General features: G+C 42.6%; 1 protein-coding gene across 1 annotated transcript in view; it reads right to left on the reverse strand.

The window, feature by feature from the left end:
• The window catches only part of AFF3 (ALF transcription elongation factor 3), a 403834-nt gene that overhangs the window by 230199 nt on the left and 146058 nt on the right, over window positions 1–27577 (reverse strand). Inside the window, exon 5 of the mRNA XM_065423495.1 lies at window positions 15383–15427. Within this exon, the coding sequence (XP_065279567.1) occupies window positions 15383–15427 (45 nt within the window). The remainder of the gene's footprint in view (window positions 1–15382; window positions 15428–27577) is intronic.

Here is a 27577-nt window from a genome sequence, read left to right on the forward strand (position 1 = left end):
AATAAAATGAGTCTGATAGGGGATGGATGGTTAATTAAGTTATTTTGTGGCACTGTGTGCATAATACAGAAACAATACATAATTTAGTATGACTACTAAATACTCTGCCCCACCGAATTGGACCTTTGCATATATTTTTGCAAATTTTAAGGGGAAAAATTATGGTTGTGCGTGCAGTGTAAGGTATGGAATTTCTGTAAAGAAATTTTGGCTGGAGTTAGCTGGATTTTATTAAAACTAATTTGCAACTTTAACACTTTTTAAATGAAGTTTTTGTTTAGGAATTTCATTGTCTTATTTTATTTTATTTTTTCCAAATTTTAAATAGAGTTGCTTATAAGGTATGACTTTTACCAAACTTCTCCGAATAACTCATGCTTAGGACGAGATGTGCCACGCAAAATTTTAGTAACAGTGGATTTTTTGTGGGGAGAAGTTGGGAAGCAATCATGTTAAGCAGACTTATAATGAGTGGTTCAAACTTAATAAGGTATCTGTTATCCCTGGCCTGTAATTCTGGATGTGTTATGAATTGTTATACCTTGAAATAGTCACTGATCTCTCAGGTCAGTCCAAAATACCGGCCACCCCAGTCAACTGATAGACAGATCAACATGCTTTCAGCATCCTAGGCATCATGGACCAGCTGTGTATATAGAGGTTACATAGCCCCTTCCAACACTGCAATTGACATGGCTCTATACTGTGCTATAAGACTTCCCAGCCAGTTTGTGCCTAGTGAAGCAGAAAAGGTAGGCCATTCTCTGGCTGAATTCACAACCCAATATAGCTTTGAGCAACCTTGCACCTACTCTAATCTATACCAGCTAGCAACAGTACCCAAAGGACCATGTGCTACCTGGGGATAACCAAAGTGCAGTGTATGCTAGCCAGGCTCTACCCTGACATGATAGGGCTGGCACAGGCAGTGGCACAGAAACCAGATACTCTGTCTTCTGCACTTGCAGTGAACTCCTCCAACCAGCTGGCCAGTTCTGGCTGTTTTCTAGGTTCTTTGCACTGCCAGCAGTGGCAGATTTAGAGTTAGTGGGGCCCTGTGCACAGCTTCATTTTTGCCCCTCCCCCCAGCCAAGAAAGAACATTCATTATTTTTTCTTCATCCTCCTCCAATATTATAAGTAATGGGAAGTAAATGAAAATAAAGCAAGGTACCTTGACTGGGGCAGGGGGTTGGGGTGCAGGAGAGGATGCAGGGGTCGGCTCTGGGGGGAGTTTGGGTGCTGGGTGTGGGCTCTAGGCTGAGGCAGGGGGTTGGGGTGTAGGGAGGGGTGCGGGCTCTGGGCTGGGGCAGGGGGGTTGGGTGTGGGAGGGGTGAGGGGTTGGGCTCTGGGAGGGAGTTTGGGTGTGGGCTCTGGGCTGGGGCAGGGGGTTGGGGTGCGGGAGTGGGGCAGGGGGGCGGCGCTTACCTCGGGCAGTGCAGCTCCCAAAGTGACCGGCACACACACCCCTCTGGCAGCAGCTCCTAGGCGGGGGGGCCAGGGGTCTCAGTATGCCGCTGCCTGCAGGCACCGCCCCCATAGCTCCCATTGGCCGCAGTTCCTGGCCAATGGGAGCTGCGGAGTCAGTGCTCGGGGCGGGGGCAGCGTGCGGAGACAACTCCCCCAGGGGCTGCAGGGACATGCCAGCCGCTTCTGGGAGCTGCACGGCGCGGAGGGAGGGAGGCAGGGAGCCTCCTTAGCCCTATTGCTGGCACATCTCTGCGCACCCCTTCGGAGGAGGGAGGCAGCGGGTCTCTGTGTGCTACCTGGGGCGGGGGCCTCCTCCCCCCTGCCAGGGGCGCGCAGAGACATGCCAGCAGCCGTCTGCTTCCGGGAGCGGTGTGGGGAAACAGGCCATGGTATGCAGGCAGCCTGCCTGCCTAAGCCCTGCTGCACCGCCGGCCAGGACTCAGGGGCAGGTTGTCAGATGAGATTTGTCCTGCATTTTGGGAGGCCCCCATCTTGTCGGGGGCCCCGTGCCACTGCACGGTTTGTTTCATGGTAAATCCACTCCTGACTGCCAGGCAGGGCCGGATTAACTCTCCTGTGGGCCCAGGGATATTAGATTTTGTGGGGCCTCTGGGGGTTTGGAGTGGGGGAGTGGGCTCAGGGCTGGGGCAGGAGATTGGGGTGCAGGGCAGGGTGCAGGCTCTGCCCAAGAGGTGCTTATCTTGGACGGCTCCTCATCGGCGGCGCAGCACGGCTAAGGCAGGATCCCTACCTGCCCTGGCTCTGGGAGACTCTGCTCCCTGAGGTGGCCGGCATGTCCAGTCCCTAGGCAGAGGGGACAGGCCACTCTGCATGGTGCATGCTGCCCGTGCCCACAGGCACCACCCCCACAGCTCCCATTGGCCACGGTACCCGGCCAATGGGAGCTGCAGAGCCGGAGCTGGGGGCGGGGGAGCATGCAGAGATTCCCTGAATGCCCCTTGCCTAGGGGCCGCAGGGGCACATTGTAGAGCCGGCACTCGCAGCTCCAGGCCAGATGAAAAGAAGCAGCGGGCCACATCTGGCCCGCGGGCCTGCGGGGCCCCCTTTAGCCCGAGGCTCTGGGCTGCAGCCCCTAAAGCCCCTGCATTAATACAGCCCTGCTGCTAGGGTGGCACAAAGAGGCTAAAAGACCAAAAGAGAATTTCAGTTTTAGAAAAACTACACCTCACTGGAATTAAAAAAGAACGAAAAGGAAACAAGAAATTGGGGGGGAGGGATAGCTCAGTGGTTTGAGCATTGGCCTGCTAAACCCAGGGTTGTGAATTCAATTCTTGAGGGGACCATTTAGGGAACTGGGGTAAAAATCTGTCTGGGGATTGGTCCTGCTTTGAGCAGGGGGTTGGACTAGATGACCTCCTGAGGTCCCTTCCAACCCTGATATTCTATGAAATCTGTGAAAAACCCAAATGATGTTGCAGAAAGCTTGAAGCACACAAGCATCTTTTACGGAAGGATATGATTTGGATCATATAATTAGGTGCTTAAGCTATGCTGCCCAGGGGAAGCCTACAATGCTTGTAAAAACAAAATTGAGCTCTCGCCCAATTTCTCATGAAAAATTTCTCTGCAGAGCCTTGTCTTTTTTAGACTATAGGGCTGCTAGAGCTTTCAGCTTCCAGACTTGGTGCATGAGAGAGATAGAGAGGAGAACTAGCACAGCAGCAGCTATATTTATCAGTCTATTCTGCTATTGAGAATACAGATCACACAACTTACTTCATAAAATGGTGACACAAGACAAAAGAGTCAGTAAGACTGAAAATATAGTATATGGCAACTAACCCTAATGAGATGGGACTGGTCCTGTGACTTTATTTTTAGTCAAAATCTGATCAGTATTTCACTCAGTTCTTCTAAACATGTTTTACTTAAAGCCCCAGCTTGTCCCCAGCTCCTGGTGACAAGTGATTGCATGAAAATCTCATCTCTCATTTAAAAAACGGTTGCAGAAAAAAAGCTCAAAATGTATCCTAAGTGCATCCTAAGGGCTCAAAAATGAGAAGGAAAAACTCTTATGATTATCAAGCCAATCTCATGATTGTTTGCAGCCTGATTCGTGATTTTTATTTTTAATGTTTACAGTTGGAAATATTGTAAATACTCAACTCTTAAAAAGAACAGTTTACTCACCAATACCTAATATATTGTGGAATGTAGCCTGGCAAGTGAGATAGGACAAGTAGAGTAATCTTTAGAGTAACTTAATTTTCTTTTAACAGGCCAGTCTACTTCCCTGCAGTTTCCTTTAAAATATTTCTGCTGAATTAAGTTACATTTTAACTAATCTGTTTCTCCCAAATTTGAGTAACAAAAGAATTTTCTTCTCACTTGCAATGATTTCCATGTGCAAAAAGTGACACCTCTCCAATTATTTACAATACAAGTAGTCAGGCCTGCATGTGACAGATCAGTGATTAGAGTTCCAATTGGACATTTTCAGTCTTAGAAAGACATTTGCCACATGGACGTTTTCTATGTCTCAGATTCCCTCCACCCACGAAAATATGTGGGGTCTGATGAGGTTGGTGAGGCAAGGCCTGAGAGTTTTCAGTGTCAGCTGTGACTAACCCTACCACAGTTTTTTTTATACTGGCACATCAATCTATTGCATTAAAAATAGGCTTTCAAAGGCATGTCCTATTATTCAGGGGATGGAAGCTTATCTATCATCCTGCACTGGCACACACTAGGACAAAAGAAGACGAAGAAAACAGGAAAATCCAGCATTACTGAACAATATAGTAAAGAATAACGTTTAGGTATCTTGCTTTAACCACGCACCTAGAGTTTCCAGTTGAAGCAATGGAGAATCTGAACTACTTTTCAAAAATAATTTACAAATTTATGAAAAATAAATATACTTTATAGAAGACAGTTCATTGTCACCACAAGCTTCATCAGATGATCCTGTCATCGCAAGTCAAATCTTATCACATACACGGCCCTTGTGGTCTCAATTAGTTATGGATGAAACATACTGGGAGAGGTGGAAAGTAGACTCCATTTCTTAAAGCTGCCAGCTAATGGAACAAAACCACTATCTCAAGGCAGTGGAGAATTTGCTCTACGAAACCCAGACTTTCTTTCTTTCTTTTTTTCATTAGGAACCAGTTCCTTAGCTGGTGTAAATCTGCATTGTTCTATTGTCTCCAATGGACTTAGGTAGGCATACACAAGATGAGGATCTGGCCGTATATCATCAATAACCCAGAATCACTTTTCTCTAACAGAAAGGAGCTGATTTGTACATCTTGCCTGGGTTAGTAATATATTCTAAAGACAGGAAGAAATTCATATTTTATTTTTTATACCAGCGAGGCCTAGCCTCTCATTCTGGGTTCTCCCTTGTTTTATCAATCAGGACTAGGACATATGCAATTACCCGATGGTAGCAATTTAAATAATTAGTTCAATCATGTAGGCATGGGGGGGGAGGGGTAGGGTGTTCATCAGCTCCTTCATGCTGGCTTGCTTCTTTCTTGTACCAGCTCTACGCATATCAGCTATTTGTATTCCACAAAGAACTCTGAACTCCACCTGATACCTGAGAGACAATGACACCCTGCAAGTAGCTTTTAGGAGGCTGGGACAGAACGATAAAAGCTTCACTGATAACCGACCTCTAGTCTCAGAGATTGAGAGAGCAAGTATTAGTTTGAACACTACAGTTATTGAAATGGTTTTGTTAATGATTCCGTTGTTTGTCAGATGTACTGAGACTGAAGAAAAACTGAACCTAAATGGTTAATGCACTAATGTGATGATGCTACTGGTTCAATTCTCAACAATCATCTTGTTGGAGCATTGTATTTGAAAACTGTTACCAGGCTAGTATATAATTTAGCCTCCTGTGCAAGGGAACTGTATGACAGAGCAGTGAGGATGGAATGTTAATAGGCTAGCGTTATAAAGCTCACACGTAATTCTCAAACTACAGCTGACTGGTTTAGGGCCTTTTCATCATTTTTAGCAGTTTATCAAATGGCCAAAGTGCAAACTTTCAAAGCAATGTGTGGGAAATTAGCCATATGACTCCTTATGATATTAATTGGTGTATTTTCCTAAAAGATATACTGAAGGAAAAGTCCGAGCCCAGTGTAGACTGTCAGAATAAAAAATAAGGATGAAAATACTAGTCTACTATGTTATAATCATTGTTGGTGCACTTCTGTTTATTTGAGGGGGAGCGATAAAAAGAATAGACATGAAAAAGTAGCATGATCAGTATTCATTAGTTATAATAGATGTGCGTTGATTGCATTAAAATACACAGTATTAATAATAAAATATTATGAAACTTCTTTAGAAGGATTATTTGAATTATTAAAACGAATATTTTATGCATCTGGTGCATTTTTTAAAACGTTTGGGTTGTTGCACTGTATTTCATGTGATTCAGTGTTCTATTACTTTGGAGAGTAGTGGATAAGAAATAAATACTTGGCATGTAAAATATTCATATTGTAACTTTTCCTGACTCTGCCCCCTCCCGTCCTTTCCAGATTGTCTAGATTGTGCAGCTCCCCACTGGGCAATCCTGATCCCAGGAAGTTGGTCGGAATTTTTCCATTTACTTCAACAGGAACAGCACTGGGGGCTGAATCTGCATCTTCACCCTCCTCCCAAACCACCTTGTACCTATTGGGCTTCAGGAAGTGGGCGGGCAAACCACCTTGTACCTATTGGGCTTCAGGAAGTGGGCGGGCAAACCACCTTGTACCTATTGGGCTTCGGGAAGTGGGCGGGCAAACCACCTTGTAGCGGGGTGGACACCCGCTCCTGCCCTGAGGCTTTGGAAAAGCCCTGCAGAGGGCTGGGGCAGGGCAAGGTAAAACCCTGGCTGATTGGGGGAAGTGGCTGCAGCTGGGCCACACCCTAATCAGAGCCCAGATGGCCTGTATAAAGAGGCTGGGAGCCAGGTGCTCAAGAGTCTCTCTCTGCCTTCAGAGAGAGAAGGGCCTGGCTGCAGGGAGCTAGACAGGGTACCTGTAGTGGAGCAGGGCTGGGGAAAGGCTGAGGAGCTGGGGAGCTCCAGCCTGGAAAGCCCCAGGCTGCGGCCTAGTGATAGGCCAAGGGGTACTGGGGGTTGCAGAGGGCAGCCCAGGGCTAGGCCAAGGCAGCAGGTCCAAACCCAACCTTGCCAATGATGAGTGGCCTATACTGCAGTCTGCCCCAGAGAGTGGGGGCTAGATGGTGATTGGCAGTGGCCTTATCCTGAGGTGAGGTGGGGTTAGTGGGTGGGAGTTCCCCTGGGAGGGGAGACCTAGCGTGTGTGTGGGTATTGCCAGGGGGCAGCACCCAGGGCAAGGGGCACCGGGGTCCTGGGAGGGACACGGAGGCCAGAGAAGAGGACAAGGCGGATCACCGGCCTGCAGAGGGCGCTCCAGAGGCTGGCGAGCTAATTCCCTGGATGACCAGCAGGAGGTGCCGCAGGGGTGAGTCCGGACCCTCTTACACACCTCCAGCAATTTCTTTCCAGCAGTGAAACTGCAATAATGTACTCTGGTAGTTCAAGGTATCTATTGATCCAACAGCACCAGTAAAGTGGCTCTCATGCCATCTGCATGTTTCTCCGTCTGCTTTAGAAAGCAAGATGTATATTTGGAAATATACTGCTCATTACTATATTTGTGTACTGTAAATCTTCACATGTCCAACAACACCAGGAGCTTAACTGAAGCCAGTGGAATCTTATATTCATTATTAACATTTATAAAGCAGCAATCCACAGTTTGTTGAGCTAACATCCAACTTTTTAAGAAATTGATTTTTCTCTCTTCTAAGTATCGACACATCCTCCATTGTTTAAAATGATCATTCAGAATGACAGTGTGTTTGGTAGGATCTCGCCTTTTTCCCAGGTTTTTTTGGTCCTGGAGACAGTTTCTAATTTAACTTTTACTTTTGTTTTTAATTCAATCAGCTGATGGTGTGCAGCTGATCTCACTGATGCATATGACTGCTGGAGTTTAAAATAGCCTGAATATTTGATGACTGACTCAAAGCTTTCAGCTAGAGAATTAGTACACTTGCTAATAATCTAAGGGATCCAATGGGAAAATGAAGAAAACCGAACACAAAATCTACATTTTAGCAGTTTTTATTATTTATTTATTTTACTTAACCAAGGAATCATATTGTCTTGCATACCTGGATTAGTTTCATAGTGCAAAGGAAATGGTGTTAAATTATTTTCAATGTCCCAGCTATTAAGTGCCAGGATTTTATAAATGGAGGCCCTTGGGCCACATATATTTGCATATTTGTGGAGATGTCTGATTTGGAGTCCCATTGGTATAAAAGACAGGGCTGCTGGAAAGATGTGCTCGGTCAGGACCCCAAGCCTTTGGAATTCACTGATCCCTGCTTTCAATCCTCCCCAGAAGAAACACTTACCCCTGTATCCCATACCCCTTCTACACCGCTTTACTCCTCCCCCTACCCCGCCCTCTGTGTTCCTCTAAAGTCTAAACAATGTTTCTCTTCCCATGGAACCCATCCAGATACTGTTTTCACCTACCCCTCTTATCCAAAGACTTCCTTATTCCCATCACCCTCTCCTGCCTATCAACCCTCTGCTGTCTCCCTACTTCCTTCATACCCTGCCAAGCACTCCCTACTGCCTCCCATCCCCTATATGCCCCTGCTCAGCAGTAAGATGGAAGAATCCTTCTGCCGACCTAGTTGCGTCTACAGTGGCGATTAGGTCGACCTAACTATGTCACAGGGCATGACACTTATAAAGTTTGCAGATGATACCAAGCTGGGAGGGGTTCCAAGTGCTTTGGAGCATAGGATTAAAATTCAAAATGATCTGGACAAACTGGAGAAATGGTCTGAAGTAAATAGGATGAAATTCAATAAGGACAAATGCAAAGTACTCCACTTAGGAAGGAACAATCAGTTGCACACATACAAAATGGGAAATGACTGCCTAGGAAGGAGTACTGTGGAAAGGGAGCTGGGGTCATAGTGGATCGCAAGAAATATGAGTCAACAGTGTAACGCTGTTGCAAAAAAAGCAACCATATTTCTGGGATGTATTAGGAGTATTGTAACCAAGACACGAGAAGTAATTCTTCTGCTGTACTCTGCACTGATCAGGCTTCAACTGGAGAATTGTGTCCAGTTCTGGGTGCCACATTTCAGGAAAGATGTGGACAAATTGGAGAAAGTCCAAAGAAGAGCAACAAAAATGATTAAAGGTCTAGAAAAGCGTGACCCTATGAGGGAAGATTTAAAAAATTGGGTTTGTTTAGTCTGGAGAAGAGAAGACTGAGAGGGGACATAACAGTTTTCAAGTACATAAAAGGTTGTTACAAGGAGGAGGGAGAAAAATTGTTCTTCTTAATCTCTGAGGATAGGACAAGAAGCAATGGGCTTAAATTGCAGCAAGGGAGGTTTAGGTTGGACATTAGGAAAAACTTCCTGTCAGAGTGGCTAAGCACTGGAATAAATTGCCTAGGGAGGTTGTGGAATCTCCATCATTGGGGATTTTTAAGAGCAGGTTAGACAAACACCTGTCAGGGATGGTCTAGATAATACTTAGTCCTGCCATGATGCAGGGGACTGGACTAGATTACCTCTCAAGGTCCCTTCCAGTTCTATGATTCTATGACATTTTTCACAGCTCTGAGCGATGTAGCTAGGTCAACCTAAGTTTTAGGTTTAGACAAAGTCTGAGTCACAACAATTTTTTTGTCAAGTTAGAGTTAAGATTTCATAAATGTTTTTCCTTTCAGCAAAAACACTAAAAATCCAGGAAGTCACCAGTTAAGTCTACATTAACAGCCAGACCAACCTCAGCTCACATTCTTCAACTCAATAACAAACTCCAGTTTCCAATATATCAGATGTGGGTTACAACAGTAAAATTAATGGAGATGTAGGGTCTGATTCACTACTATTACTCCAATTTTAAGCAGATGCTACAGCAAAATACACTTTTACCCAAAATCCCAGCACTCATTACGAAATGCACAGTACAACACAGACTAATCAAAATCAATCAAAGGGATACTATGACTCTCGCTTGGACAGCCCATGGTTTATGCTGAGAAACCTTGCAGGATGGTTGCAGGGAGTTCTGAGGTAGTGTGGTTAAGGACACGGAGGGACAGAGTTAAGATTCTGCACATATCCTTAACTATGGTTTTCCATGCTTTTTCTTGTGTTTTTTAAAACGTTGCCCTTCACTTAGAATGTACAAACTGGCAAACATTTGCTTTCCATAACTACAATGCTCTAAGAAGGCTTGAAGTTTCCCTAGCTTTCCCTAGCTGTAGACTCAAATGTTTGTATAGCCTCCCTGTGGGTGAAAACATGATGCTTCTGGTACAGTCATTATAATTTGATGCAGCTGATGTAAATTGGTGGATGAAGTAAGATCAGGACTAGGATTCCTGCAGATCTTAGATGTCCCTTGAGGGTTTATAATCTCAGCAGAAGTCTTTGCATTACTTTGAACCTCTAAAGGGGTCCCTGTGGCAATTTAAATACCCACGTGAATCCCTGCAGTTGTGCACCATTTTTGTGGCATTCAGGTACAGACTTCCTAAATTGCTGTGCAGTCTGATTTGTGGAATTACAAACTCTATGGAGATCTCATAGGTTTGGATAAAACATATAAAATAATTTCAAACTTTAACCACCACATCCCACCTTGCATATGTATAGTCAAAAATTCAAGACAGCACAAGGTTTACTAGTCTTGGGCACTGTCAGTGCAAACTAAAAGCTCAGTTCATACTGCAAAGCACTGACCCATCAACAGGGCAGGGTAAGGAATGCTGCCCCCTAATAGAAGCTCTGGGAGGTACTGTGCCTCAAGAAGGAAGAATGATTTCTCCAACTCCAGGTATAGTAGGGGACCCCTCTTGATGGGGTGCTACATTCCTTAATGGGCTGCAGCTGCAGCACGTCCTTCCCGCTACTGCTGGCCTGCACAAGAAGGGAGACCGGACTGTGGCTCCACCTCCCAACCACTCCTGTCGGGTGGCTAGCCAGAAGCAGCTGTTATACTCAGGGGAGCACAAGGACTGTTGCTCCTTGAGCTTTCTTCCATCCCTATTCATCTGCACAGGAGCTGTCCCTGTTCTGAAAGAAGGTAAATCTTTGCTGTATTATGTGGGCTCAAACAAAGTATTGAAACAGCATTGCTTAAAAAAAATACTGTTTCTGAAATCCAAGAAATCAATGCTATATCTGATTTGTCTGTCCAGTATAATGAAAGGCTTTGGTGGAAAGTAGCTGATAAAGTTAGGATTCTGGTAAATTACAAAGTGAATATTTATAATCTCTTTCTCTCTCCCGCTCTGTTTAGAAAGATATTGATATACATACATATCATTATTGAAAGTGAAGACAACTAGCTTATGTTTGATACAATGGAGAAGGGGAGCCAGTGGAGGAATGCATAGAAAGGGCTGACATGGGCAAAGTGAGAGGCTATGAAAATGCCCTTTGTTGCTGCAGCAGCATTCTGAATGGATAGGAGTGGAACAAGACTGCACTTGTCAATGCCAGAAGAATGGAGGTTGCAGTAATCAAGATGCAAGATGATGAGCGTTTTAGCTGTGGGGATGGATAGGAAAGGCTGTGTCTTAGAGAGGTTATGCAGAAAGAATCTGCAAGATTTAGATACTGCCTGGGTATGAAAACTGAGAGAGAGGTCTGAGCTGAAGATGATGCCTAGGTTATGGGCCTGAGTGACAAGCGGAATAATGATATTGTCCACAATGGTTGAGAAAGGAGGTGTGAGGCAAGGGCTTGGGGGGAGGCTCTGTTTTAGCTATATTGAGCTTGTGCTGCCAACTAGACATCCATGAAGAGTAGTTGAGAAGTTTGCCTTTTGAGCTGTGCAGCTTTTGTTTATTTTGGTTGTTTCATCTCCTCAACTCAAATCAATTTCAGTTTATTTACTGAATTTCCAGCATGCCTGCTCAGGGTTCAGGACTCTCTATTTATCGCCTAAACACTGTGTTTCAGGGTCCTTATGCCTGAGTAGGCGGGCTGAAAATTTAGTAAATGGGATGAAGAAGCGTGACACAGAGATTGCTTGGCAAAGGGGTCCCTGATCGTTGCAGACAACTCTCACCTCAGACCTGACAAACTCATTGCACCAAACAGGTCTTGCAGGATACTTAGCCATAAAGAGTAATTTGTAAGGGATCTACAGAAAGCTCATAACTTGTCAACATTCATAACCACTGTGAGATGTATGTACAGGTAATATTTAAGGAATAATGTATGTATTCAAATGAACATGGGCTTTATGGACTTGGAGTAAAAAGTAAAGATTAGTCATCAGGATGTCTCAGTAATGGCCTATTTGGGCAAGGGGGAGTTGTCACACTGTCCTGTCTGGCCGATGTTTAGCCGGTGTTTAGCTTGTGCAATACAATGATTTTGAATGGGAAACCATCAGCAGGAATGACAGTCAAAACCACTTAAAGGTAAAAAAGAAACTTTACATCAAGACAGGGATTCACCCTATCTATGAATAGAAACAAAAGACTGTTTTCAGTGTAACAGAGTGAGGGGAAGGACACTCCATTCACTGAGGAAACCCCTTGAGGAGCGGTGGGGCCAGGGCCGGCTTTAGGCCGATTCCCCAGAATCGGGCCCCACGCCTAAGAAGGCCCCATGCCTTAGGCGCCTTTTTAATTTTTTTTACTTACCCGGCGGCGGTCCGGGTCTTTGGCAGCACTTCAGCGGTGGGCGGGTCCTTCACTCGCTCCGGGTCTTCAGCGGCATTTTGGCGGCGGGGGGTCCATGGAAGACCCAGAGCGAGGGAAGGACCCCCCGCCGCCGAAGTGCCGCCGAAGACCTGGACCGCTGCTGGGTATTCGAATCGGGCCCCACAGTTCCTAAAGCTGGCCCTGGGTGGGGCAGGAGGCACATTCATGAATGCTTGAATCCTGGTTTGTCCGAAACCAGACAGTTCTTCAAAAGATTGATCCTTTGGGGGAAAATCTACTTTATTGCATAGGAAAGGTAACTATTAAGTGTGTCACTCAGGTTCACATTTTATGTTGGTTTTTTTTTTTTTTTTGCATTGTAATCACTTGTTTCCACCACTCTCTTGTTTCTAGTTAAATCTTTATTCTTTCTTAAATAAACCTACTTTTGTTTGATCTTCAGTGCTCACAAGTGCTGTGTGGTTTACAGGAGTGGTGGTTAGAGATAAAAATTGTAAATTGATATACACTGCACCTTTGGGTGCAGAGGATCTGGAATTTCTGTGAGTAGCCAGTGTCAGGGACTAGATATCACTGTGAAACAATTCAAGGGGGGGTTGGGGATTGAGGTGCACCGATTGTTAACCTGCAAGGTGAAGGAAGGGTTGGCATAAGCCCAGAGGAAAGTGCTTGAGTGGCTGAAGGACTGGCAGTGTCACGGAGCTGACATCCAGCTACCACAAGAAAAACTCCCTCTAGCTGGGGGCAAAGGGGGTAACAAGGTGACTCACAGTCCTGAATACCCCGAGAACCGTCACAAGAAGGTTGAGGATAAGGTGCCCAGTGTAACTTTATTGAAGTCTGTTAGGTTACACTGGGGTGACTTTGGTTCAGGGGTCGAAACTTCAGGAAGAAATAAGAATGATGAAGAAATGAAAGCAAGAGAACCTCTCAATAACCTTTAATTAGTCAGTATGCAAACAAACTCCTCGTTAGCGCATATTAAGCCCTAATTGTTTGCTGCAATAGAGTCGTTCTGACAACATCAGCAATGGTCATTTTATAGTCTTTTCATTTTTAATAAAAATTAGTTACATTTGGTTCCCATATGTAGATGATCCTATTCAAATGAGGATGGTTATGGAATGTGGTTTTGGGCAGATGAATCCTGCAGCTTAGGAATGTTACGATGTGCAGTATCAAACAGCAGAGAACTTTAGTTTTTCTCTTCACATGCTAAGAGGCAAATCCTGCCTTAGATTCCAAGCTGCAGAAGGTCCCCTGGCAGCAGCAGTGGTGCAGTTCCACTGTGCCAACGGGGTGTGTGTGTGTGTGTGTGTATGTATGAGAAGATTTCAGTGGGCACTGCAGGTGATGTTCGCATTGCTCAGCTTCACAGTGGCTCCCAGCATGCCAATGTGAAAGAAAGGGAGGGGACAGTGTATGGGTGAGTCCAAGATTCTAGTTCTGTTTGGGTGGCAGTGGCTTCTGTGGACTAGCTCTGAGGACCGGAAAGAGGAAAATTACTCCAGACTGCATCTGTCCAGCTCCTGAGCTGGTTACTCTGGCAGGGCACTGAATTTGCCCTTAAGTGTTTTCTTTCCCAAGCACCCCTTCTTTGGAGGAAGATGAAGTTACATCTAACATCATGACCTGTGGGAAGGAAGCAAGAGATCTTGGGGGAAATTGCTTATGGTGGATTTTTCCCCACTTAAATCCAAAATGAAATAAAATTTGTGAGCAAATTCCTCCTTAAAATACATTTTACTATGAAGCTTTTCAACACTAATTCTCCAGGGGAATGTGAAATTAAGGGGAGGGAGTGGGGCGGAAGAGAGAGAGAGAGAAGCTGTCTTTACCATTTTGATACCGCACCTTCCAATCCCTCATTATCCACAGTACTTTGTGTCTCAACTCTATTGTCTTATAAGTCTGTGTAGCTCCTTATGGAAGGGACCATGTCTTCCTCTATATTTCTAAACCAATTATATTGTCTATACTCTTCTCCTTAAAAACTAAACAAGAGTGAGACTAAAAACTGCAATTGTTCTCTTTAATTTTCCTGCATAAAAAACCTACGAACGTGGGTGAATTAGACTGACATCCACCACCCAGTGCATACTGAAAATGTAAAAAAGTGTTTATGATTTATTTGCTACCTAATTTGTAACAAAGCAAGGCTATAGAATTATGTAATATGCATTTCATCCTCAGAAAAGCCTACTCTATAAATGGTAGCTAAGTAAAAGCTCTGCCAATACAGTTATAAGAAATCCATCATAATCAATCTTCTAAAAATTATTTGTCCAGTCTGAGAATTAAAAGATGTACTTAATAAATTATTTGAGAAAGGATTGTCTTTAACCATGCACTGTAGAATTTTAACCCAAATAATATGTAATTCTGTAATTCTTAAACAGTTCCAAAAGAAGTGTGTATACAATGTTCAAGAGGTAGAAACACACTAAAATAAAGGTGTTTTTACTGAGGTTTTGGCATGCCATCTGGTCTAATTTGTCTTGGTGCTTTATTCAGTACAATATCAGCTTTCGAGAAAATATAAATTACTAGATGACCACTTTAAAAAGAGAACCCATAAAATAGGAGTTAATTATATATGGAAAAATCACACGCTGCTTTTAAGTTTGCCTACTTAAGAAAATATCCAGTATTAAAGTATATTCAAGCCTAGATGAGTCCAGAAGTGAATTAATTTACTCCATGAATGCAAACTAGAAATTATTGTGATAAAAGTGATAAAGAAATATAGTGATGGCAAAATATGGAAATAACTTTGCCAATATTGTATGTTGTGATTTTATAATAGACATAATGACATAATGTCATTAATAACATAACCATACAATGGATTTTAATTAAATCAAGTGGAAAAAGACCCTTGTGGATACTCCTTACCCCCCAAATTAAGTTTTTTGACAGTCATGATTAATGGTAACACACACACTTCATGGTTTGTAAACCTGAAACGTACTTATACATTACAGTCCCATTGCCTGCTGCCAGGTGAATGTATGGTTAGTCAGAAACAGTGAAATCCAGTGCACAAGAGGTTGTTTTTACATGTTTTCTAGAAAGGTGACATCTAAAAAAGTAAACAGGTACTAAAGTAGGAATTCTACTATCTAAACTTTCTCTTTCCTTCTTTAGGGTAAATTTAATGAAATAATAACAGAACAATTAAAGAGTTCCTACCCACAAAATTTCTTCAATACAGCTGTTATCTCCTGTTTCACTCTCCTGTAAACAAAGAAAAATTCTTTTAAAGTAAGAAATAACAAATGGCCGGTTTGAGGATATGTGGCTACGTGAGATATACTCAAGACTTGGGTACATTTTCAAGTCAATATCAATTGTTTCTAGCATCAGAATACTGGTGGTGTGTTAAAGTAGGAAATAATTTTTATCTGTATGAAAATACAATTTTTAAACATGTTTATTCTTTAAATGAGTGACCACAATATATTTTTATTTAATCTATAAGATTCTGGTTACATTTACTTTAGGTGTGGTTCATTTCACTTTGAGTTTATATTATACAGATAGGTAAAATATTTACCGTATATACACAGACCTAATATATTTAGTAAGAATTTATTGTAAATAAATTAACAGACTGGCTCTTTTTTTTGTAGGCAAAACTTCCATTGGTTGCCCAGGGTAGTTTTGTTTCCATAGGATTAGGCCCATTATTGACTATAGAAACTATCATGGAATCAAGTGTTTAAACTGGAGCTGTGTTCAATGGGTAAATCAGAGGTCTAACAGGACCACTCAGGATATGTCTACAGTGCAATGTAAGCCCACGGTTAGTTCAACTTGAGTTAGCAGACCCTGGGTTTGTAACCGAGGGCATGAGCATCTACACTCATTTGTTAGGAACTGTTGAACCGTGGATCCCAACCTGGGACTCCAGTGTCTACACTGCATTATGCAGACCCGAGTGCAACGATCCATATTCCAGACTTTCTAGTGCCCTCCTCAAAAGTGGTTGTTTTAGCCCTTTGTTCATGGTACAATGTGAGAACTTGACTGTCCACCAAACGTGACTTTCCAGAGGACAAAGAAAGTCAGACCATGGGATTGTGGGATACTTTTGGCGGACTCCCAGGGTATGAGTTCAGTGGGGCTGAGTCTACACTGCAAAGCAATAGGGCTTGAACCATGGGTCCCGGCTTGACTCAGGCTGGGATCCTCCACCCTTGTGGGGTACTGGGACCCTGGATCTGAGCCCTGGATAAGCACAATTTGTGTGTAGATGGAAAGGGGGTTAGGCTTGAACCTGAGTTTGAACCCTGGGCTTACACTGCAGCATAGACTTAACCATAGTGAACACTTTACTCACCATTGTGAGGAGTTACCTATACAGGCAGTGGCGGATTAGCCACTGGGCTAATGGGGCCCATGCCCAGGGGCCCTGGCAAATTTGGGGGGCCTGGAAAAATGGGCATGCCCCAACCCACTCTGCCCACCAGGCACTCCTGCTGGGGAGCGGGATCGAGGCACAGGGGCTTGCCCCACTCCACCTGCCAGCACAGAGTCAGGGCATGGGAGCTTGTCCCGCTCTGCCCACCCTGCGCTCCTGCCGGGGAGCGGGGGAAGCTCCAGCGCCTGACCCCACTCCCCGGCAGGAGCACCAGGCAGGGAGGGGGGGAACTGCAGACAGAAGGGGTGGGGAGTGGCCTCCCACTTGCTCTGGCCCAAGGCCCCACAAACCCCTAATCCACCTCTGTATACAGGTCCTTAAGCCCATCCCTATTCAGCAAAACATTCAAGTACATGTTTAACTTTAAGCATGTGCCTAAGATTCATTGAAACCAGCAGAGAATGAGATGCAGTGGAATCTCACTCAGCTATCCCCATCCCCTCCCTTGACCCAACCCCATGGCTCCCATCTCTGCCTCAACATACCCTCTTCCTTCCTTATGCTGTGCAGTGCAATTCTGCTAAAGCAGGCAGCATGGACGAGTGGGGAAGCAGGTGTAGGAGGCAGTCGAGCTGCCTCTGCCAGCTTTACATGACTTAGAGATTCCTGCTAAACAGGGGGAACTTTCCGGGGGAGAGTCTCTAAACATTTAAATTCACTTTACACTGCAGAATCCACTAGGTGAAATGATTTCTGCTTATGCAGAACACAGTGAACTTAGCAGATGGGAGAATCTGGCCCTGACTCTTAACAGTGGGAGAAAAAATAAATTTGTATTGTTGTTATTAATTCCTTTTGAAGTGAAATAGGAATTTTGGCCCAAATCTTTAAAGGTGATTAGTGATTCTGGATGCCTAAATGTTCAGGTGTCCAATTTGAGATACATGCCTGATCTTCTGAAGTGAAAATCAGATCCCTCTAAAGTGTCTCAATTTAGGCACCTAAAACCACTAGCCACTTTTTAAAATTTATGCTTTTCATACTTACATGGTATAGTTAGCCAAATACTGTTTGCCCTACTCCTGTATGTTAATACATGGTTCTCCCGGAAGACCATGCTATGTGCAGATCTTAATACAATAATCATGATAGTGTGCTTCCTGGCAGAGTGGAGGGAGGGTTTGAATTCATATGCTCTGGAAGTCTAAGGGGGTAGCAAAGTCAGAATTAAGGCAGCCATATACAAGCAGAGAATAATTTATGTTTCATAATTTTTTGTGGCTGTTATTTCATGCCAAGTTATGGGAGCTCATGAGTCTTTTATTGTCAGCACTCCTGAAAATTTTTGCTGAATATGGCCCTTGGTTATTAAATAAATGAATTGTCTTTAACTCTTTTGCTGTAATACATTTTGTCATCTTAAAAGTCAATAGGAGTTATGCCATTGACTTCAACAGAAGAAGAATGGGGTGCAACATAAAGCGCCTTTCAAGAATTATTCATATTTGACAAATCACCGGTTAAAAGGAACTACAGTCAATTGCAAATAGCCCTATTCTGAACTCATCATTGCAACAGATGAATCAAAGAATGTAATATGTTGCTTTTGCTGTTACTGGAGTAACAATACAAAAGACGCTGCTAATAAAGTTAACACTAACAAGAAAAAACACACACAAAGAAAAATCACAAAATTCTTTGGACTTTCTTCTTCCCCCTCATTAGCTGATTTATTTTTCTCCTCTCCATGGATTCCCCCTTCCCCAAAAACCCTGTTCTATGCTTAGTCATCACACCAACATCATTAACAGTTGAGCACACAAAGCCCTATTGGCATAGCACATGCTTTGTTTGCAGAGCAGCAAATCTGCTGCCCCACCAAAAAACTACAATTCGTATCTGCTCTCACTTTACAAAAGAAGGGATAAGAGGTCATCTTCTTGCATAATATGATGTCCCCAGATGCTGCATTATTGGTTAAGATCAAAACACTAAAGGTAAATAGATGAGATTTGCTTATACCTCCATTCAGAAAGTATCTGTTTTGTGTTTTAAAATTAAATCTCTCTCCTCCAAGTGTAATCAAGTACATTTGAAAATATTCACGGGTAACAGATTGGTCCTTTCTACTGCCATGGAACTAAGCCAAAAATATTGTCCCCTGGCCCATTACACTTCAAGGCAGAAAATAAAAACCCTTTCCTCCCCACAGTTATATCTTGATCCAAGTGATCTGATAGCCTTCCAACAGGTGATAATGAAATAGAAACACAAAGCCCAGGCAAACAGAAGCAAACATTATTTGAAAAAAATCTTCTGTGTCCCCTTTTCTCTTCATCTTCTGAACACTGTTGTCCCATGGTCTTGCCCTATTAGTACCATACAACACCGCTGATACAAGTGTATCTAGAAGTTCACACTGCATTACATTTTTTTCCACTTTGCAAAATGGCACTGACATCCACAAGTTTCTGAGCTCAGCATGATGAATTTAACTTTGCAACAATATTTTAATAAAAATTTTACATGGTGGTAAATTCCACCTACAATTTGCATCAAGAGGCAATCTGTTGGAGGGCTAGCAGGGAAAGAGGAACATACTTACAAATATGGTGGTTGTATCCAGGATTTAGATGGTTTGGGGAGTAAATTATTAAAGAGATTAATCTTATAGCAAAACACCAGCTTTCTAAAGATCCCCTGACCTGCTTACTTAATGTGCTCCAGTAGAGGATCTACATTTTAAACAGAAAGACAAATCAATTAATTTTTATTGTTAGTATTTAGACTTTGTATTGCATACTATTTCAAAAATGTAACCCCTCTGACTATGGAATCGTGGTATGGTAAAATATAAACTGTCTTGTAATGGAAAAACTTTCACACCAAGAATGTACACAAGAGAAGTGACAAAAAGAGGATAGGTACTTAGAAATTTGGTCACTCTTTTTAGTGTACGCAGAAGAGCAGGGCTCCCCAGCAAGCAGGCCAGAATCTTAAGACGGGTTCTCTGAATATTAATCTGATCCTGAATAAATAATATACAAAGTAGTATGTTAATGTTTTATTGTAACTTTGCCTTACTAAAAGTTTTTTTAAAATCATCTATTACTTACATTCAGTAAATACTATACACTTTCACCTATTTACATGGCTAGATCTGCCCATTTTAAATTGCATTCTGCTTCTACTATTATTTCAATGTTTACTACATGACCCTGTGCCTGAATAAATTTATATAAAAAGTGCCCATAATTTGAACGATATAATTCTCCCTCTTGATAATGTACATACAGCAAAAGATTTGTGCAATGTACATTTTAATTACTCTGTTTTTGGGGGGGTTGTGAGGTTTGTGGGTGTTATTTCATGCTGAATTGCTGAGCTGTTACTAACTTATTATTTATACTAGCTTTGATGAAGTCATTTGCCTATCATTGCTTTTTGAAATCTATCACAACAGACTCGCCTCCCTGAACCTCTCAATGAAGTGCTGGCAACTCTAGTTTACTTATCAAAGGCAGTGGGCATGATTCTTTTAGTTCTTTGATGCTTTTCCCATTACCTTCATTTCTCAGTTTGGGCAGCCCCCCAAAACAACAAACATTTGTACGCACACACAGAATCTGGCAGGAAGATGTGAGGATCTGCAGCCGAGGATAACAGCAGTTATTACTGAAGAAATAGCCAGGGGCATCACCTCATTGATAACACAAGGAGCTAATTACCATGCAAAGCACAGAGTGCTGTAAGAAACGAGGCTGAATAAAGACTACACTGAATTCTTGGGACATGGGATGTAATTGCAAGAAAGCTACATCTGTACGTATTTTATTTTATACATTCCTTTTCTTTTTCTTACCAACTGCTTTCACAGAGTGATCTATAAAGGAACTTCTATTAAAAGAATTCCCTGTTTATGAGACTTTTCCCCTTCTCTCAAATCTTTACATTGAAAAAAGGGAGAACAATCTACCACGGCAATCTAGTTTAAATTTAGGCTACGTCTACAGTTGGAGCTGGTGGTGTGATTCCCAGCTTGCGCAGACATGCTCACGCTAGCTCTCATCAAGCCAGCATGCCAAAAATAGCAATGTAGCCACTGTAGCACGGGCAGCGGCGAGTGGCCGCATGGGCAAGCCACCCCAAGTACGTACCCACAGAGGGCAGGAGTAGGTGGAGCACTAGTAAGATGAGAGCTAGTGAAAGTGTTCAGAGTAGCAGCCGTGTTAGTCTGTATCCTCAAAAATAACAGGAGTACTTGTGGCACCTTAGAGACTAACAAATTTATTAGAGCATAAGCTTTCGTGGGCTACAACCCACTTCTTCGGATGCATATAGAGTGAAACATATATTGAGGAGATATATATACACACATACAGAGAGCATGAACAGGTGGGAGTTGTCTTACCAAGTCTGAGAGGCCAATTAAGTAAGAGAGGAGAAAAAAAAAAAAAAAAAACTTTTGAAGTGATAATCAAGATAGCCCAGTACAGACAGTTTGATAAGAAGCAAGTGTGAGAATACTTACAAGGGGAGATAGATTCAATGTTTGTAATGGCTCAGCCATTCCCAATCCCTATTTAGCCCTGAGTTGATTGTGTCTAGTTTGCATATCAATTCCAGCTCAGCAGTCTCTCGTTGGAGTCTGTTTTTGAAGTTTTCCTGTTTTAAGATAGCCACCCGCAGGTCTGTCAAAGAATGGCCAGACAGGTTAAAGTGTTCTCCCACTGGTTTTTGAGTATTTTGGTTCCTGATGTCAGATTTGTGTCCATTAATTCTTTTGCGTAGAGACTGTCCGGTTTGGCCAATGTACATGGCAGAGGGGCATTGCTGGCACATGATGGCATATATCACATTGGTAGATGTGCAGGTGAACGAGCCCCTGATGGTATAGCTGATGTGATTAGGCCCTATGATGGTGTCACTTGAATAGATATGTGGACAGAGTTGGCATCGGGCTTTGTTACAAGGATAGGTTCCTGGGTCAGTGTTTTTGTTCAGTGATGTGTGGTTGCTGGTGAGTATTTGCTTTAGGTTGGGGGGTTGTCTGTAAGCGAGGACAGGTCTGTCTCCCAAGATCTGTGAGAGTAAAGGATCATCTTTCAGGATAGGTTGTAGATCTCTGATGATGCGCTGGAGAGGTTTTAGTTGGGGGCTGAAGGTGACAGCTAGTGGTGTTCTGTTATTTTCTTTGTTGGCCCTGTCTTGTAGGAGGTGACTTCTGGGTACTCGTCTGGCTCTGTCAATCTGTTTTTTCACTTCAGCAGGTGGGTATTGTAGTTTTAAGAATGCTTGATAGAGATCTTGTAGGTGCTTGTCTCTATCTGAGGGATTGGAGCAAATGCGGTTATATCTTAGAGCTTGGCTGTAGACAATGGATCGTGTGGTGTGTCCTGGATGGAAGCTGGAGGCATGTAGGTAAGTGTAGCGGTCAGTAGGTTTCCGGTACAGGGTGGTATTTATGTGACCATCGCTTATTAGCACAAACAGGGAAAGATTAAGAATGAGCTCTCAAAACTGGACACTCCCATAAGAAACCAACCTTCCACACAAACTTCCTCATGGATAGACTTTACAAAAACTAGACAAGCCATTTACAAGACAAACTTTGCCTCTCTACAAAGGAAAAAGGACACTAAACTATCTAAACTGCTACATGCCACAAGGAGCCACAACAGTAGTTCCCTTAACCCACCCAGCAATATTGTTAACCTTTCCAGCTATACTCTTAGCCCAGCAGAAGAGTCTGTCCTATCTCGGGGCCTCTCCTTTTGTCCCTCCAGACCCACGAACATGATACAGTTCTGCGGTGACCTAGAATCCTACTTTCGACGTCTCCGACTCAAAGAATATTTCCAACATACCTCTGAACAGCATACTAACCCACAGAATCCCCCCTACCAGCACTACAAACAAAAGGATTCTGCGTGGACTCCTCCGGACGGTCGAAACAACAGACTGGATTTCTATATAGATTGCTTCCGTCAACGTGCAAAGGCTGAAATTGTGGATAAGCAACATCACTTGCCCCATAACCTCAGCCATGCTGAACACAACGCCATCTACAGCCTCAGAAACAACCCTGACATCATTATCAAAAAGGCTGACAAAGGAGGTGCTGTCGTCATCATGAATAAATTGGAATATGACCAAGAGGCTGCTAGACAGCTCTCTAACACCACATTCTACAGGCCATTATCCTCTGATCCCACTGAGGATTACCTAAAGAAACTACACCATCTGCTAAAAAAACTCCCTGACAAAGCACAGGAACAAATCTGTACAGACACATGCCTAGAACCCCGACCAGGGACATTCTATTTGCTACCCAAGATCCATAAACCTGGAAATCCTGGACGCCCCATCATCTCAGGCATTGGCACCCTAACATCAGGCTTGTCTGGTTATGTGGACTCTCTCCTCAGACCCTACGCTACCAGCACTCCTAGCTATCTTCGAGATACTACTGCCTTCCTGAGGAAACTAGAATCCATCGGTGATCTCCCAGAAAACACCATCCTGGCCACTATGGACGTAGAAGCCCTCTACACCAATATTCCACACACAGATGGACTACAAGCTATCAGGAACAGTATCCCCGATAATGTCACAGCTAACCTGGTGGCTGAACTCTGTGACTTTGTCCTCACCCACAACTATTTCACATTTGGGGACAATATATACCTTCAAGTCAGCGGCACTGCTATGGGTACCCGCATGGCCCCACAGTATGCCAACATTTTTATGGCTGACTTAGAACAACGCTTCCTTAGCTCTCGTCCCCTAACGCCCCTACTCTACTTGCGCTACATTGATGACATCTTCATCATCTGGACCCATGGAAAAGAAGCCCTTGAGGAATTCCACCATGATTTCAATAATTTCCATCCCACCATCAACCTCAGCCTAGATCAATCCACACAAGCGGTCCATTTCCTGGACACTACTGTGCTAATAAGCGATGGTCACATAAATACCACCCTGTACCGGAAACCTACTGACCGCTACACTTACCTACATGCCTCCAGCTTCCATCCAGGACACACCACACGATCCATTGTCTACAGCCAAGCTCTAAGATATAACCGCATTTGCTCCAATCCCTCAGATAGAGACAAGCACCTACAAGATCTCTATCAAGCATTCTTAAAACTACAATACCCACCTGCTGAAGTGAAAAAACAGATTGACAGAGCCAGACGAGTACCCAGAAGTCACCTCCTACAAGACAGGGCCAACAAAGAAAATAACAGAACACCACTAGCTGTCACCTTCAGCCCCCAACTAAAACCTCTCCAGCGCATCATCAGAGATCTACAACCTATCCTGAAAGATGATCCTTTACTCTCACAGATCTTGGGAGACAGACCTGTCCTCGCTTACAGACAACCCCCCAACCTAAAGCAAATACTCACCAGCAACCACACATCACTGAACAAAAACACTGACCCAGGAACCTATCCTTGTAACAAAGCCCGATGCCAACTCTGTCCACAGATCTATTCATGTGACACCATCATAGGGCCTAATCACATCAGCTATACCATCAGGGGCTCGTTCACCTGCACATCTACCAATGTGATATATGCCATCATGTGCCAGCAATGCCCCTCTGCCATGTACATTGGCCAAACCGGACAGTCTCTACGCAAAAGAATTAATGGACACAAATCTGACATCAGGAACCAAAATACTCAAAAACCAGTGGGAGAACACTTTAACCTGTCTGGCCATTCTTTGACAGACCTGCGGGTGGCTATCTTAAAACAGGAAAACTTCAAAAACAGACTCCAACGAGAGACTGCTGAGCTGGAATTGATATGCAAACTAGACACAATCAACTCAGGGCTAAATAGGGATTGGGAATGGCTGAGCCATTACAAACATTGAATCTATCTCCCCTTGTAAGTATTCTCACACTTGCTTCTTATCAAACTGTCTGTACTTGGCTATCTTGATTATCACTTCAAAAGTTTTTTTTTTTTTTTTTTTTTTTCTCCTCTCTTACTTAATTGGCCTCTCAGACTTGGTAAGACAACTCCCACCTGTTCATGCTCTCTGCATGTGTGTGTATATATATCTCCTCAATATATGTTTCACTCTATATGCATCCGAAGAAGTGGGTTGTAGCCCACGAAAGCTTATGCTCTAATAAATTTGTTAGTGAAAGTGTGTCTATCTGAGCTGGGAATCACACCCCTAACTCCAAGTGTAGTGTAGACATAGCCTTAGTGTAAGAGATTGTTATATCATTATTTGTGTTGCATTAAGTACTTCCACTAACTCTTTGCATTTTGCACTTATTGCATTTTGTCTTCAGTGTAAGTTAAAAGTTATTAAAATATTTTAAATGCTGAGATATACCCAGATATACCCTCCTGAGCCTCTGTCCACTCAGTCTGGGTCCTTCTTGCCACGCTGGCATTAAAAAGCTGGACATCAGCAACCAGCTTGGTGTCAGCTGGTGGTACTTTTGGGGTCCTTTCGAAAGGGCGTTCCTGACTGAAAGGATTAAATACTCTGTTCTGACACCCTCCTGATACATACCTGCCTCTCTACTCACATCTCCACCCCACACAAACACTGTAATAGGCTGAAATAATAGGTGGAGGTTGCATTATCAAGCAATGTAAGATTCTATTGTTGGAATTCATACAGGCAGAGCAAGTTAAAGTTCCGTTCGGTAACTGATCAGTGCTTACAACTTGCACTGATTATTTCTTCTCCAAAAAAAAAAAAAAAAAAAAAAAAAAAAAGCATGGGCATAAATTCTGATCTGCCTATATATCAAAAAACTGGTTTCCATAGTCTACAAGACAGTGAATCTTTATTTCAATGCAGAAAACTTCCAAATTTGTAAAAGGAATAAAACATCTTGATGGAAAGTACTGTAGTATAGGAACCATTGGTGCTTTAAAAAAACTGCTTATGGACCAGATCCTCAAAGACAGTTAAGTGCTTAACTCCCATTGAAATCAATACAGGGCCTATATTACTATGGAAGTGTACATGTGTCTGACGAAGTGGGTATTCACCCACGAAAGCTTATTCTCCAATGCGTCTGTTAGCCTATAAGGTGCCACAGGACTCTTTGTCGCTTTTTACAGATCCAGACTAACATGGCTACCCCTCTGATACAGAAGGATTGTGGACCAGGTTGTTAATGAAATAAAAGGCATCAATTCCCATTATTGAATGAAACTTCAGACTCACCAATATGCCTCATAACAAGTGCTTCCCTCTTCTTGCTGTCATTCTTCCTGAGGTGTTGCACTCATGCCTACACTCAACATTCCTTACCTCATGTATTAAAAAAAAAAAAAAAAAAAAAAAGCTATTGCTGCATTCTGATTTAAGGTAGGAGCTACTAGAGATGGCCCTAGTTAAGGATGCCTAATACTTTCCATGATAAGCCCTGTTTTCACTTCTTTATAACTGGCAGAATTTGTATTGTTTGAGTTGCAATGCTGCATGTTTGCTGTGTCTCCGTGTTGTTGTTTTTTGTTTATCGGGGGTCAGGAAAATTTCAGCAAAAACAATTAAACTATTTTTGAGGATAAGGCTAGGAAAAAATAGGGAGTGTTAAATTTTCTCCCCTGTAATCATTTCTTTGAAGAGCTTTAATGCCCACAAAGACCAGGAAGATTAAATTCTTAACTCCCTGGCATAGAGTTAGAGCTCAGGCTGAGGAGGAGATAATGTAACATCAGAAGCAGCAATTGCATCCACCCCTTTGATCTACCGGAAGGCAAGAGTTGTGATAAGGGCCACAGCTAGAGTTGGTTAAAAATCACGATTTCTAATTCATGGGAAAGTCCAACATTTTGAAATTTGTTTTCTTTCCAAAGAGAACAAACCCCCAAAAATTCAAAATTTCCTGCAAAACAAAATTTTTGAAAAATTTTGTTTTGTTAAAATTGAAATGTTTTGTTCCGATTTCTACTTTTTAAAAATGTTATAGCATAATTTTAAATATAAAACAGAATTCAAAACAAAACACTGAAATGTTTCACTCTGATAAGGTCGAAACATTCACTGACTGAAATGCTTTTTTTTTTTTTTTTTTTTTTTAAATCAATCCAAAATTTAAATCAAAACCAATGTAGAAAGTTCCCATGGAAAGTTTCAATTTCAACTAAATACAATTTTCTCAAGGAAAACATTCCACTGGAAATTTTTTGACCATCTCTTATATGAGCCGATCTCTTTCCATTGCGAAAAGCAAAGGGATAGCTCCTCTTTTCCTCTCTGTGTCATAAGAACAGCATTCCCCCACAGCTCCCTTTCCTCCTTGCGGTTGCAGTGACAGCTCCCCGTTTGAATCTACTTTAGCCACTGTGAGAAGATGTGCTGGGAGTCAGGAGGAGATGATGAGTAGTAGTCTCTTCTATTGCACTTTAGTGTTGTTAACTCTGGTATTTCACCATCTGTATTATTCAGCAAGGCCTCATGCCCCTACCTTAGGATACATTCAAGCAGGGCTTGAATTGGGATAGGTCAGGCATGGTTAGCAGCCTGTCACTATTTTCTGGTGACATCTTGTTCTCCAGAATTTCAACTTTCATAAATAAAAAAAGACAAAATTGCACAGGAAGCTTTAGTTGGCATTTCCTAACTTTTCAGTGCTTTCCTTTGCAACCTTAGTTCTTTGCATGTAATTTAAAATACAATTGGTTATAATCTGTAAAAAAAAAAAAAAAAAAAAAAAAAAAAAAATAGCTATTCATTCTTAGGCTTTTTATTACTCTGTTTTGGACCTAAGACTCTAATTTTACAAGGGTCCTCTGATTGTTTTCCTAGGAAGGCATCTAAATTTAAAAGCTGGGATTTGGGAGTAGAAAAACAACATTTTACTCAAGCTCTGTGATGAAAGTGTTGTACTAATTAAAAGAAAAAAGTTATTAAAACATATAATTCACAGTGACTGTTAATAAACTCAATCCTTTTAATTAATATATTCATTATCTTTCTGAAATAGATTCTTTATATTTATTATGGGGATTATTTTTCATATAATTGAA

This window comes from Emys orbicularis, chromosome 1 (genome assembly GCF_028017835.1).
Source record: "Emys orbicularis isolate rEmyOrb1 chromosome 1, rEmyOrb1.hap1, whole genome shotgun sequence".
Lineage (NCBI taxonomy): Eukaryota > Metazoa > Chordata > Testudines > Emydidae > Emys > Emys orbicularis.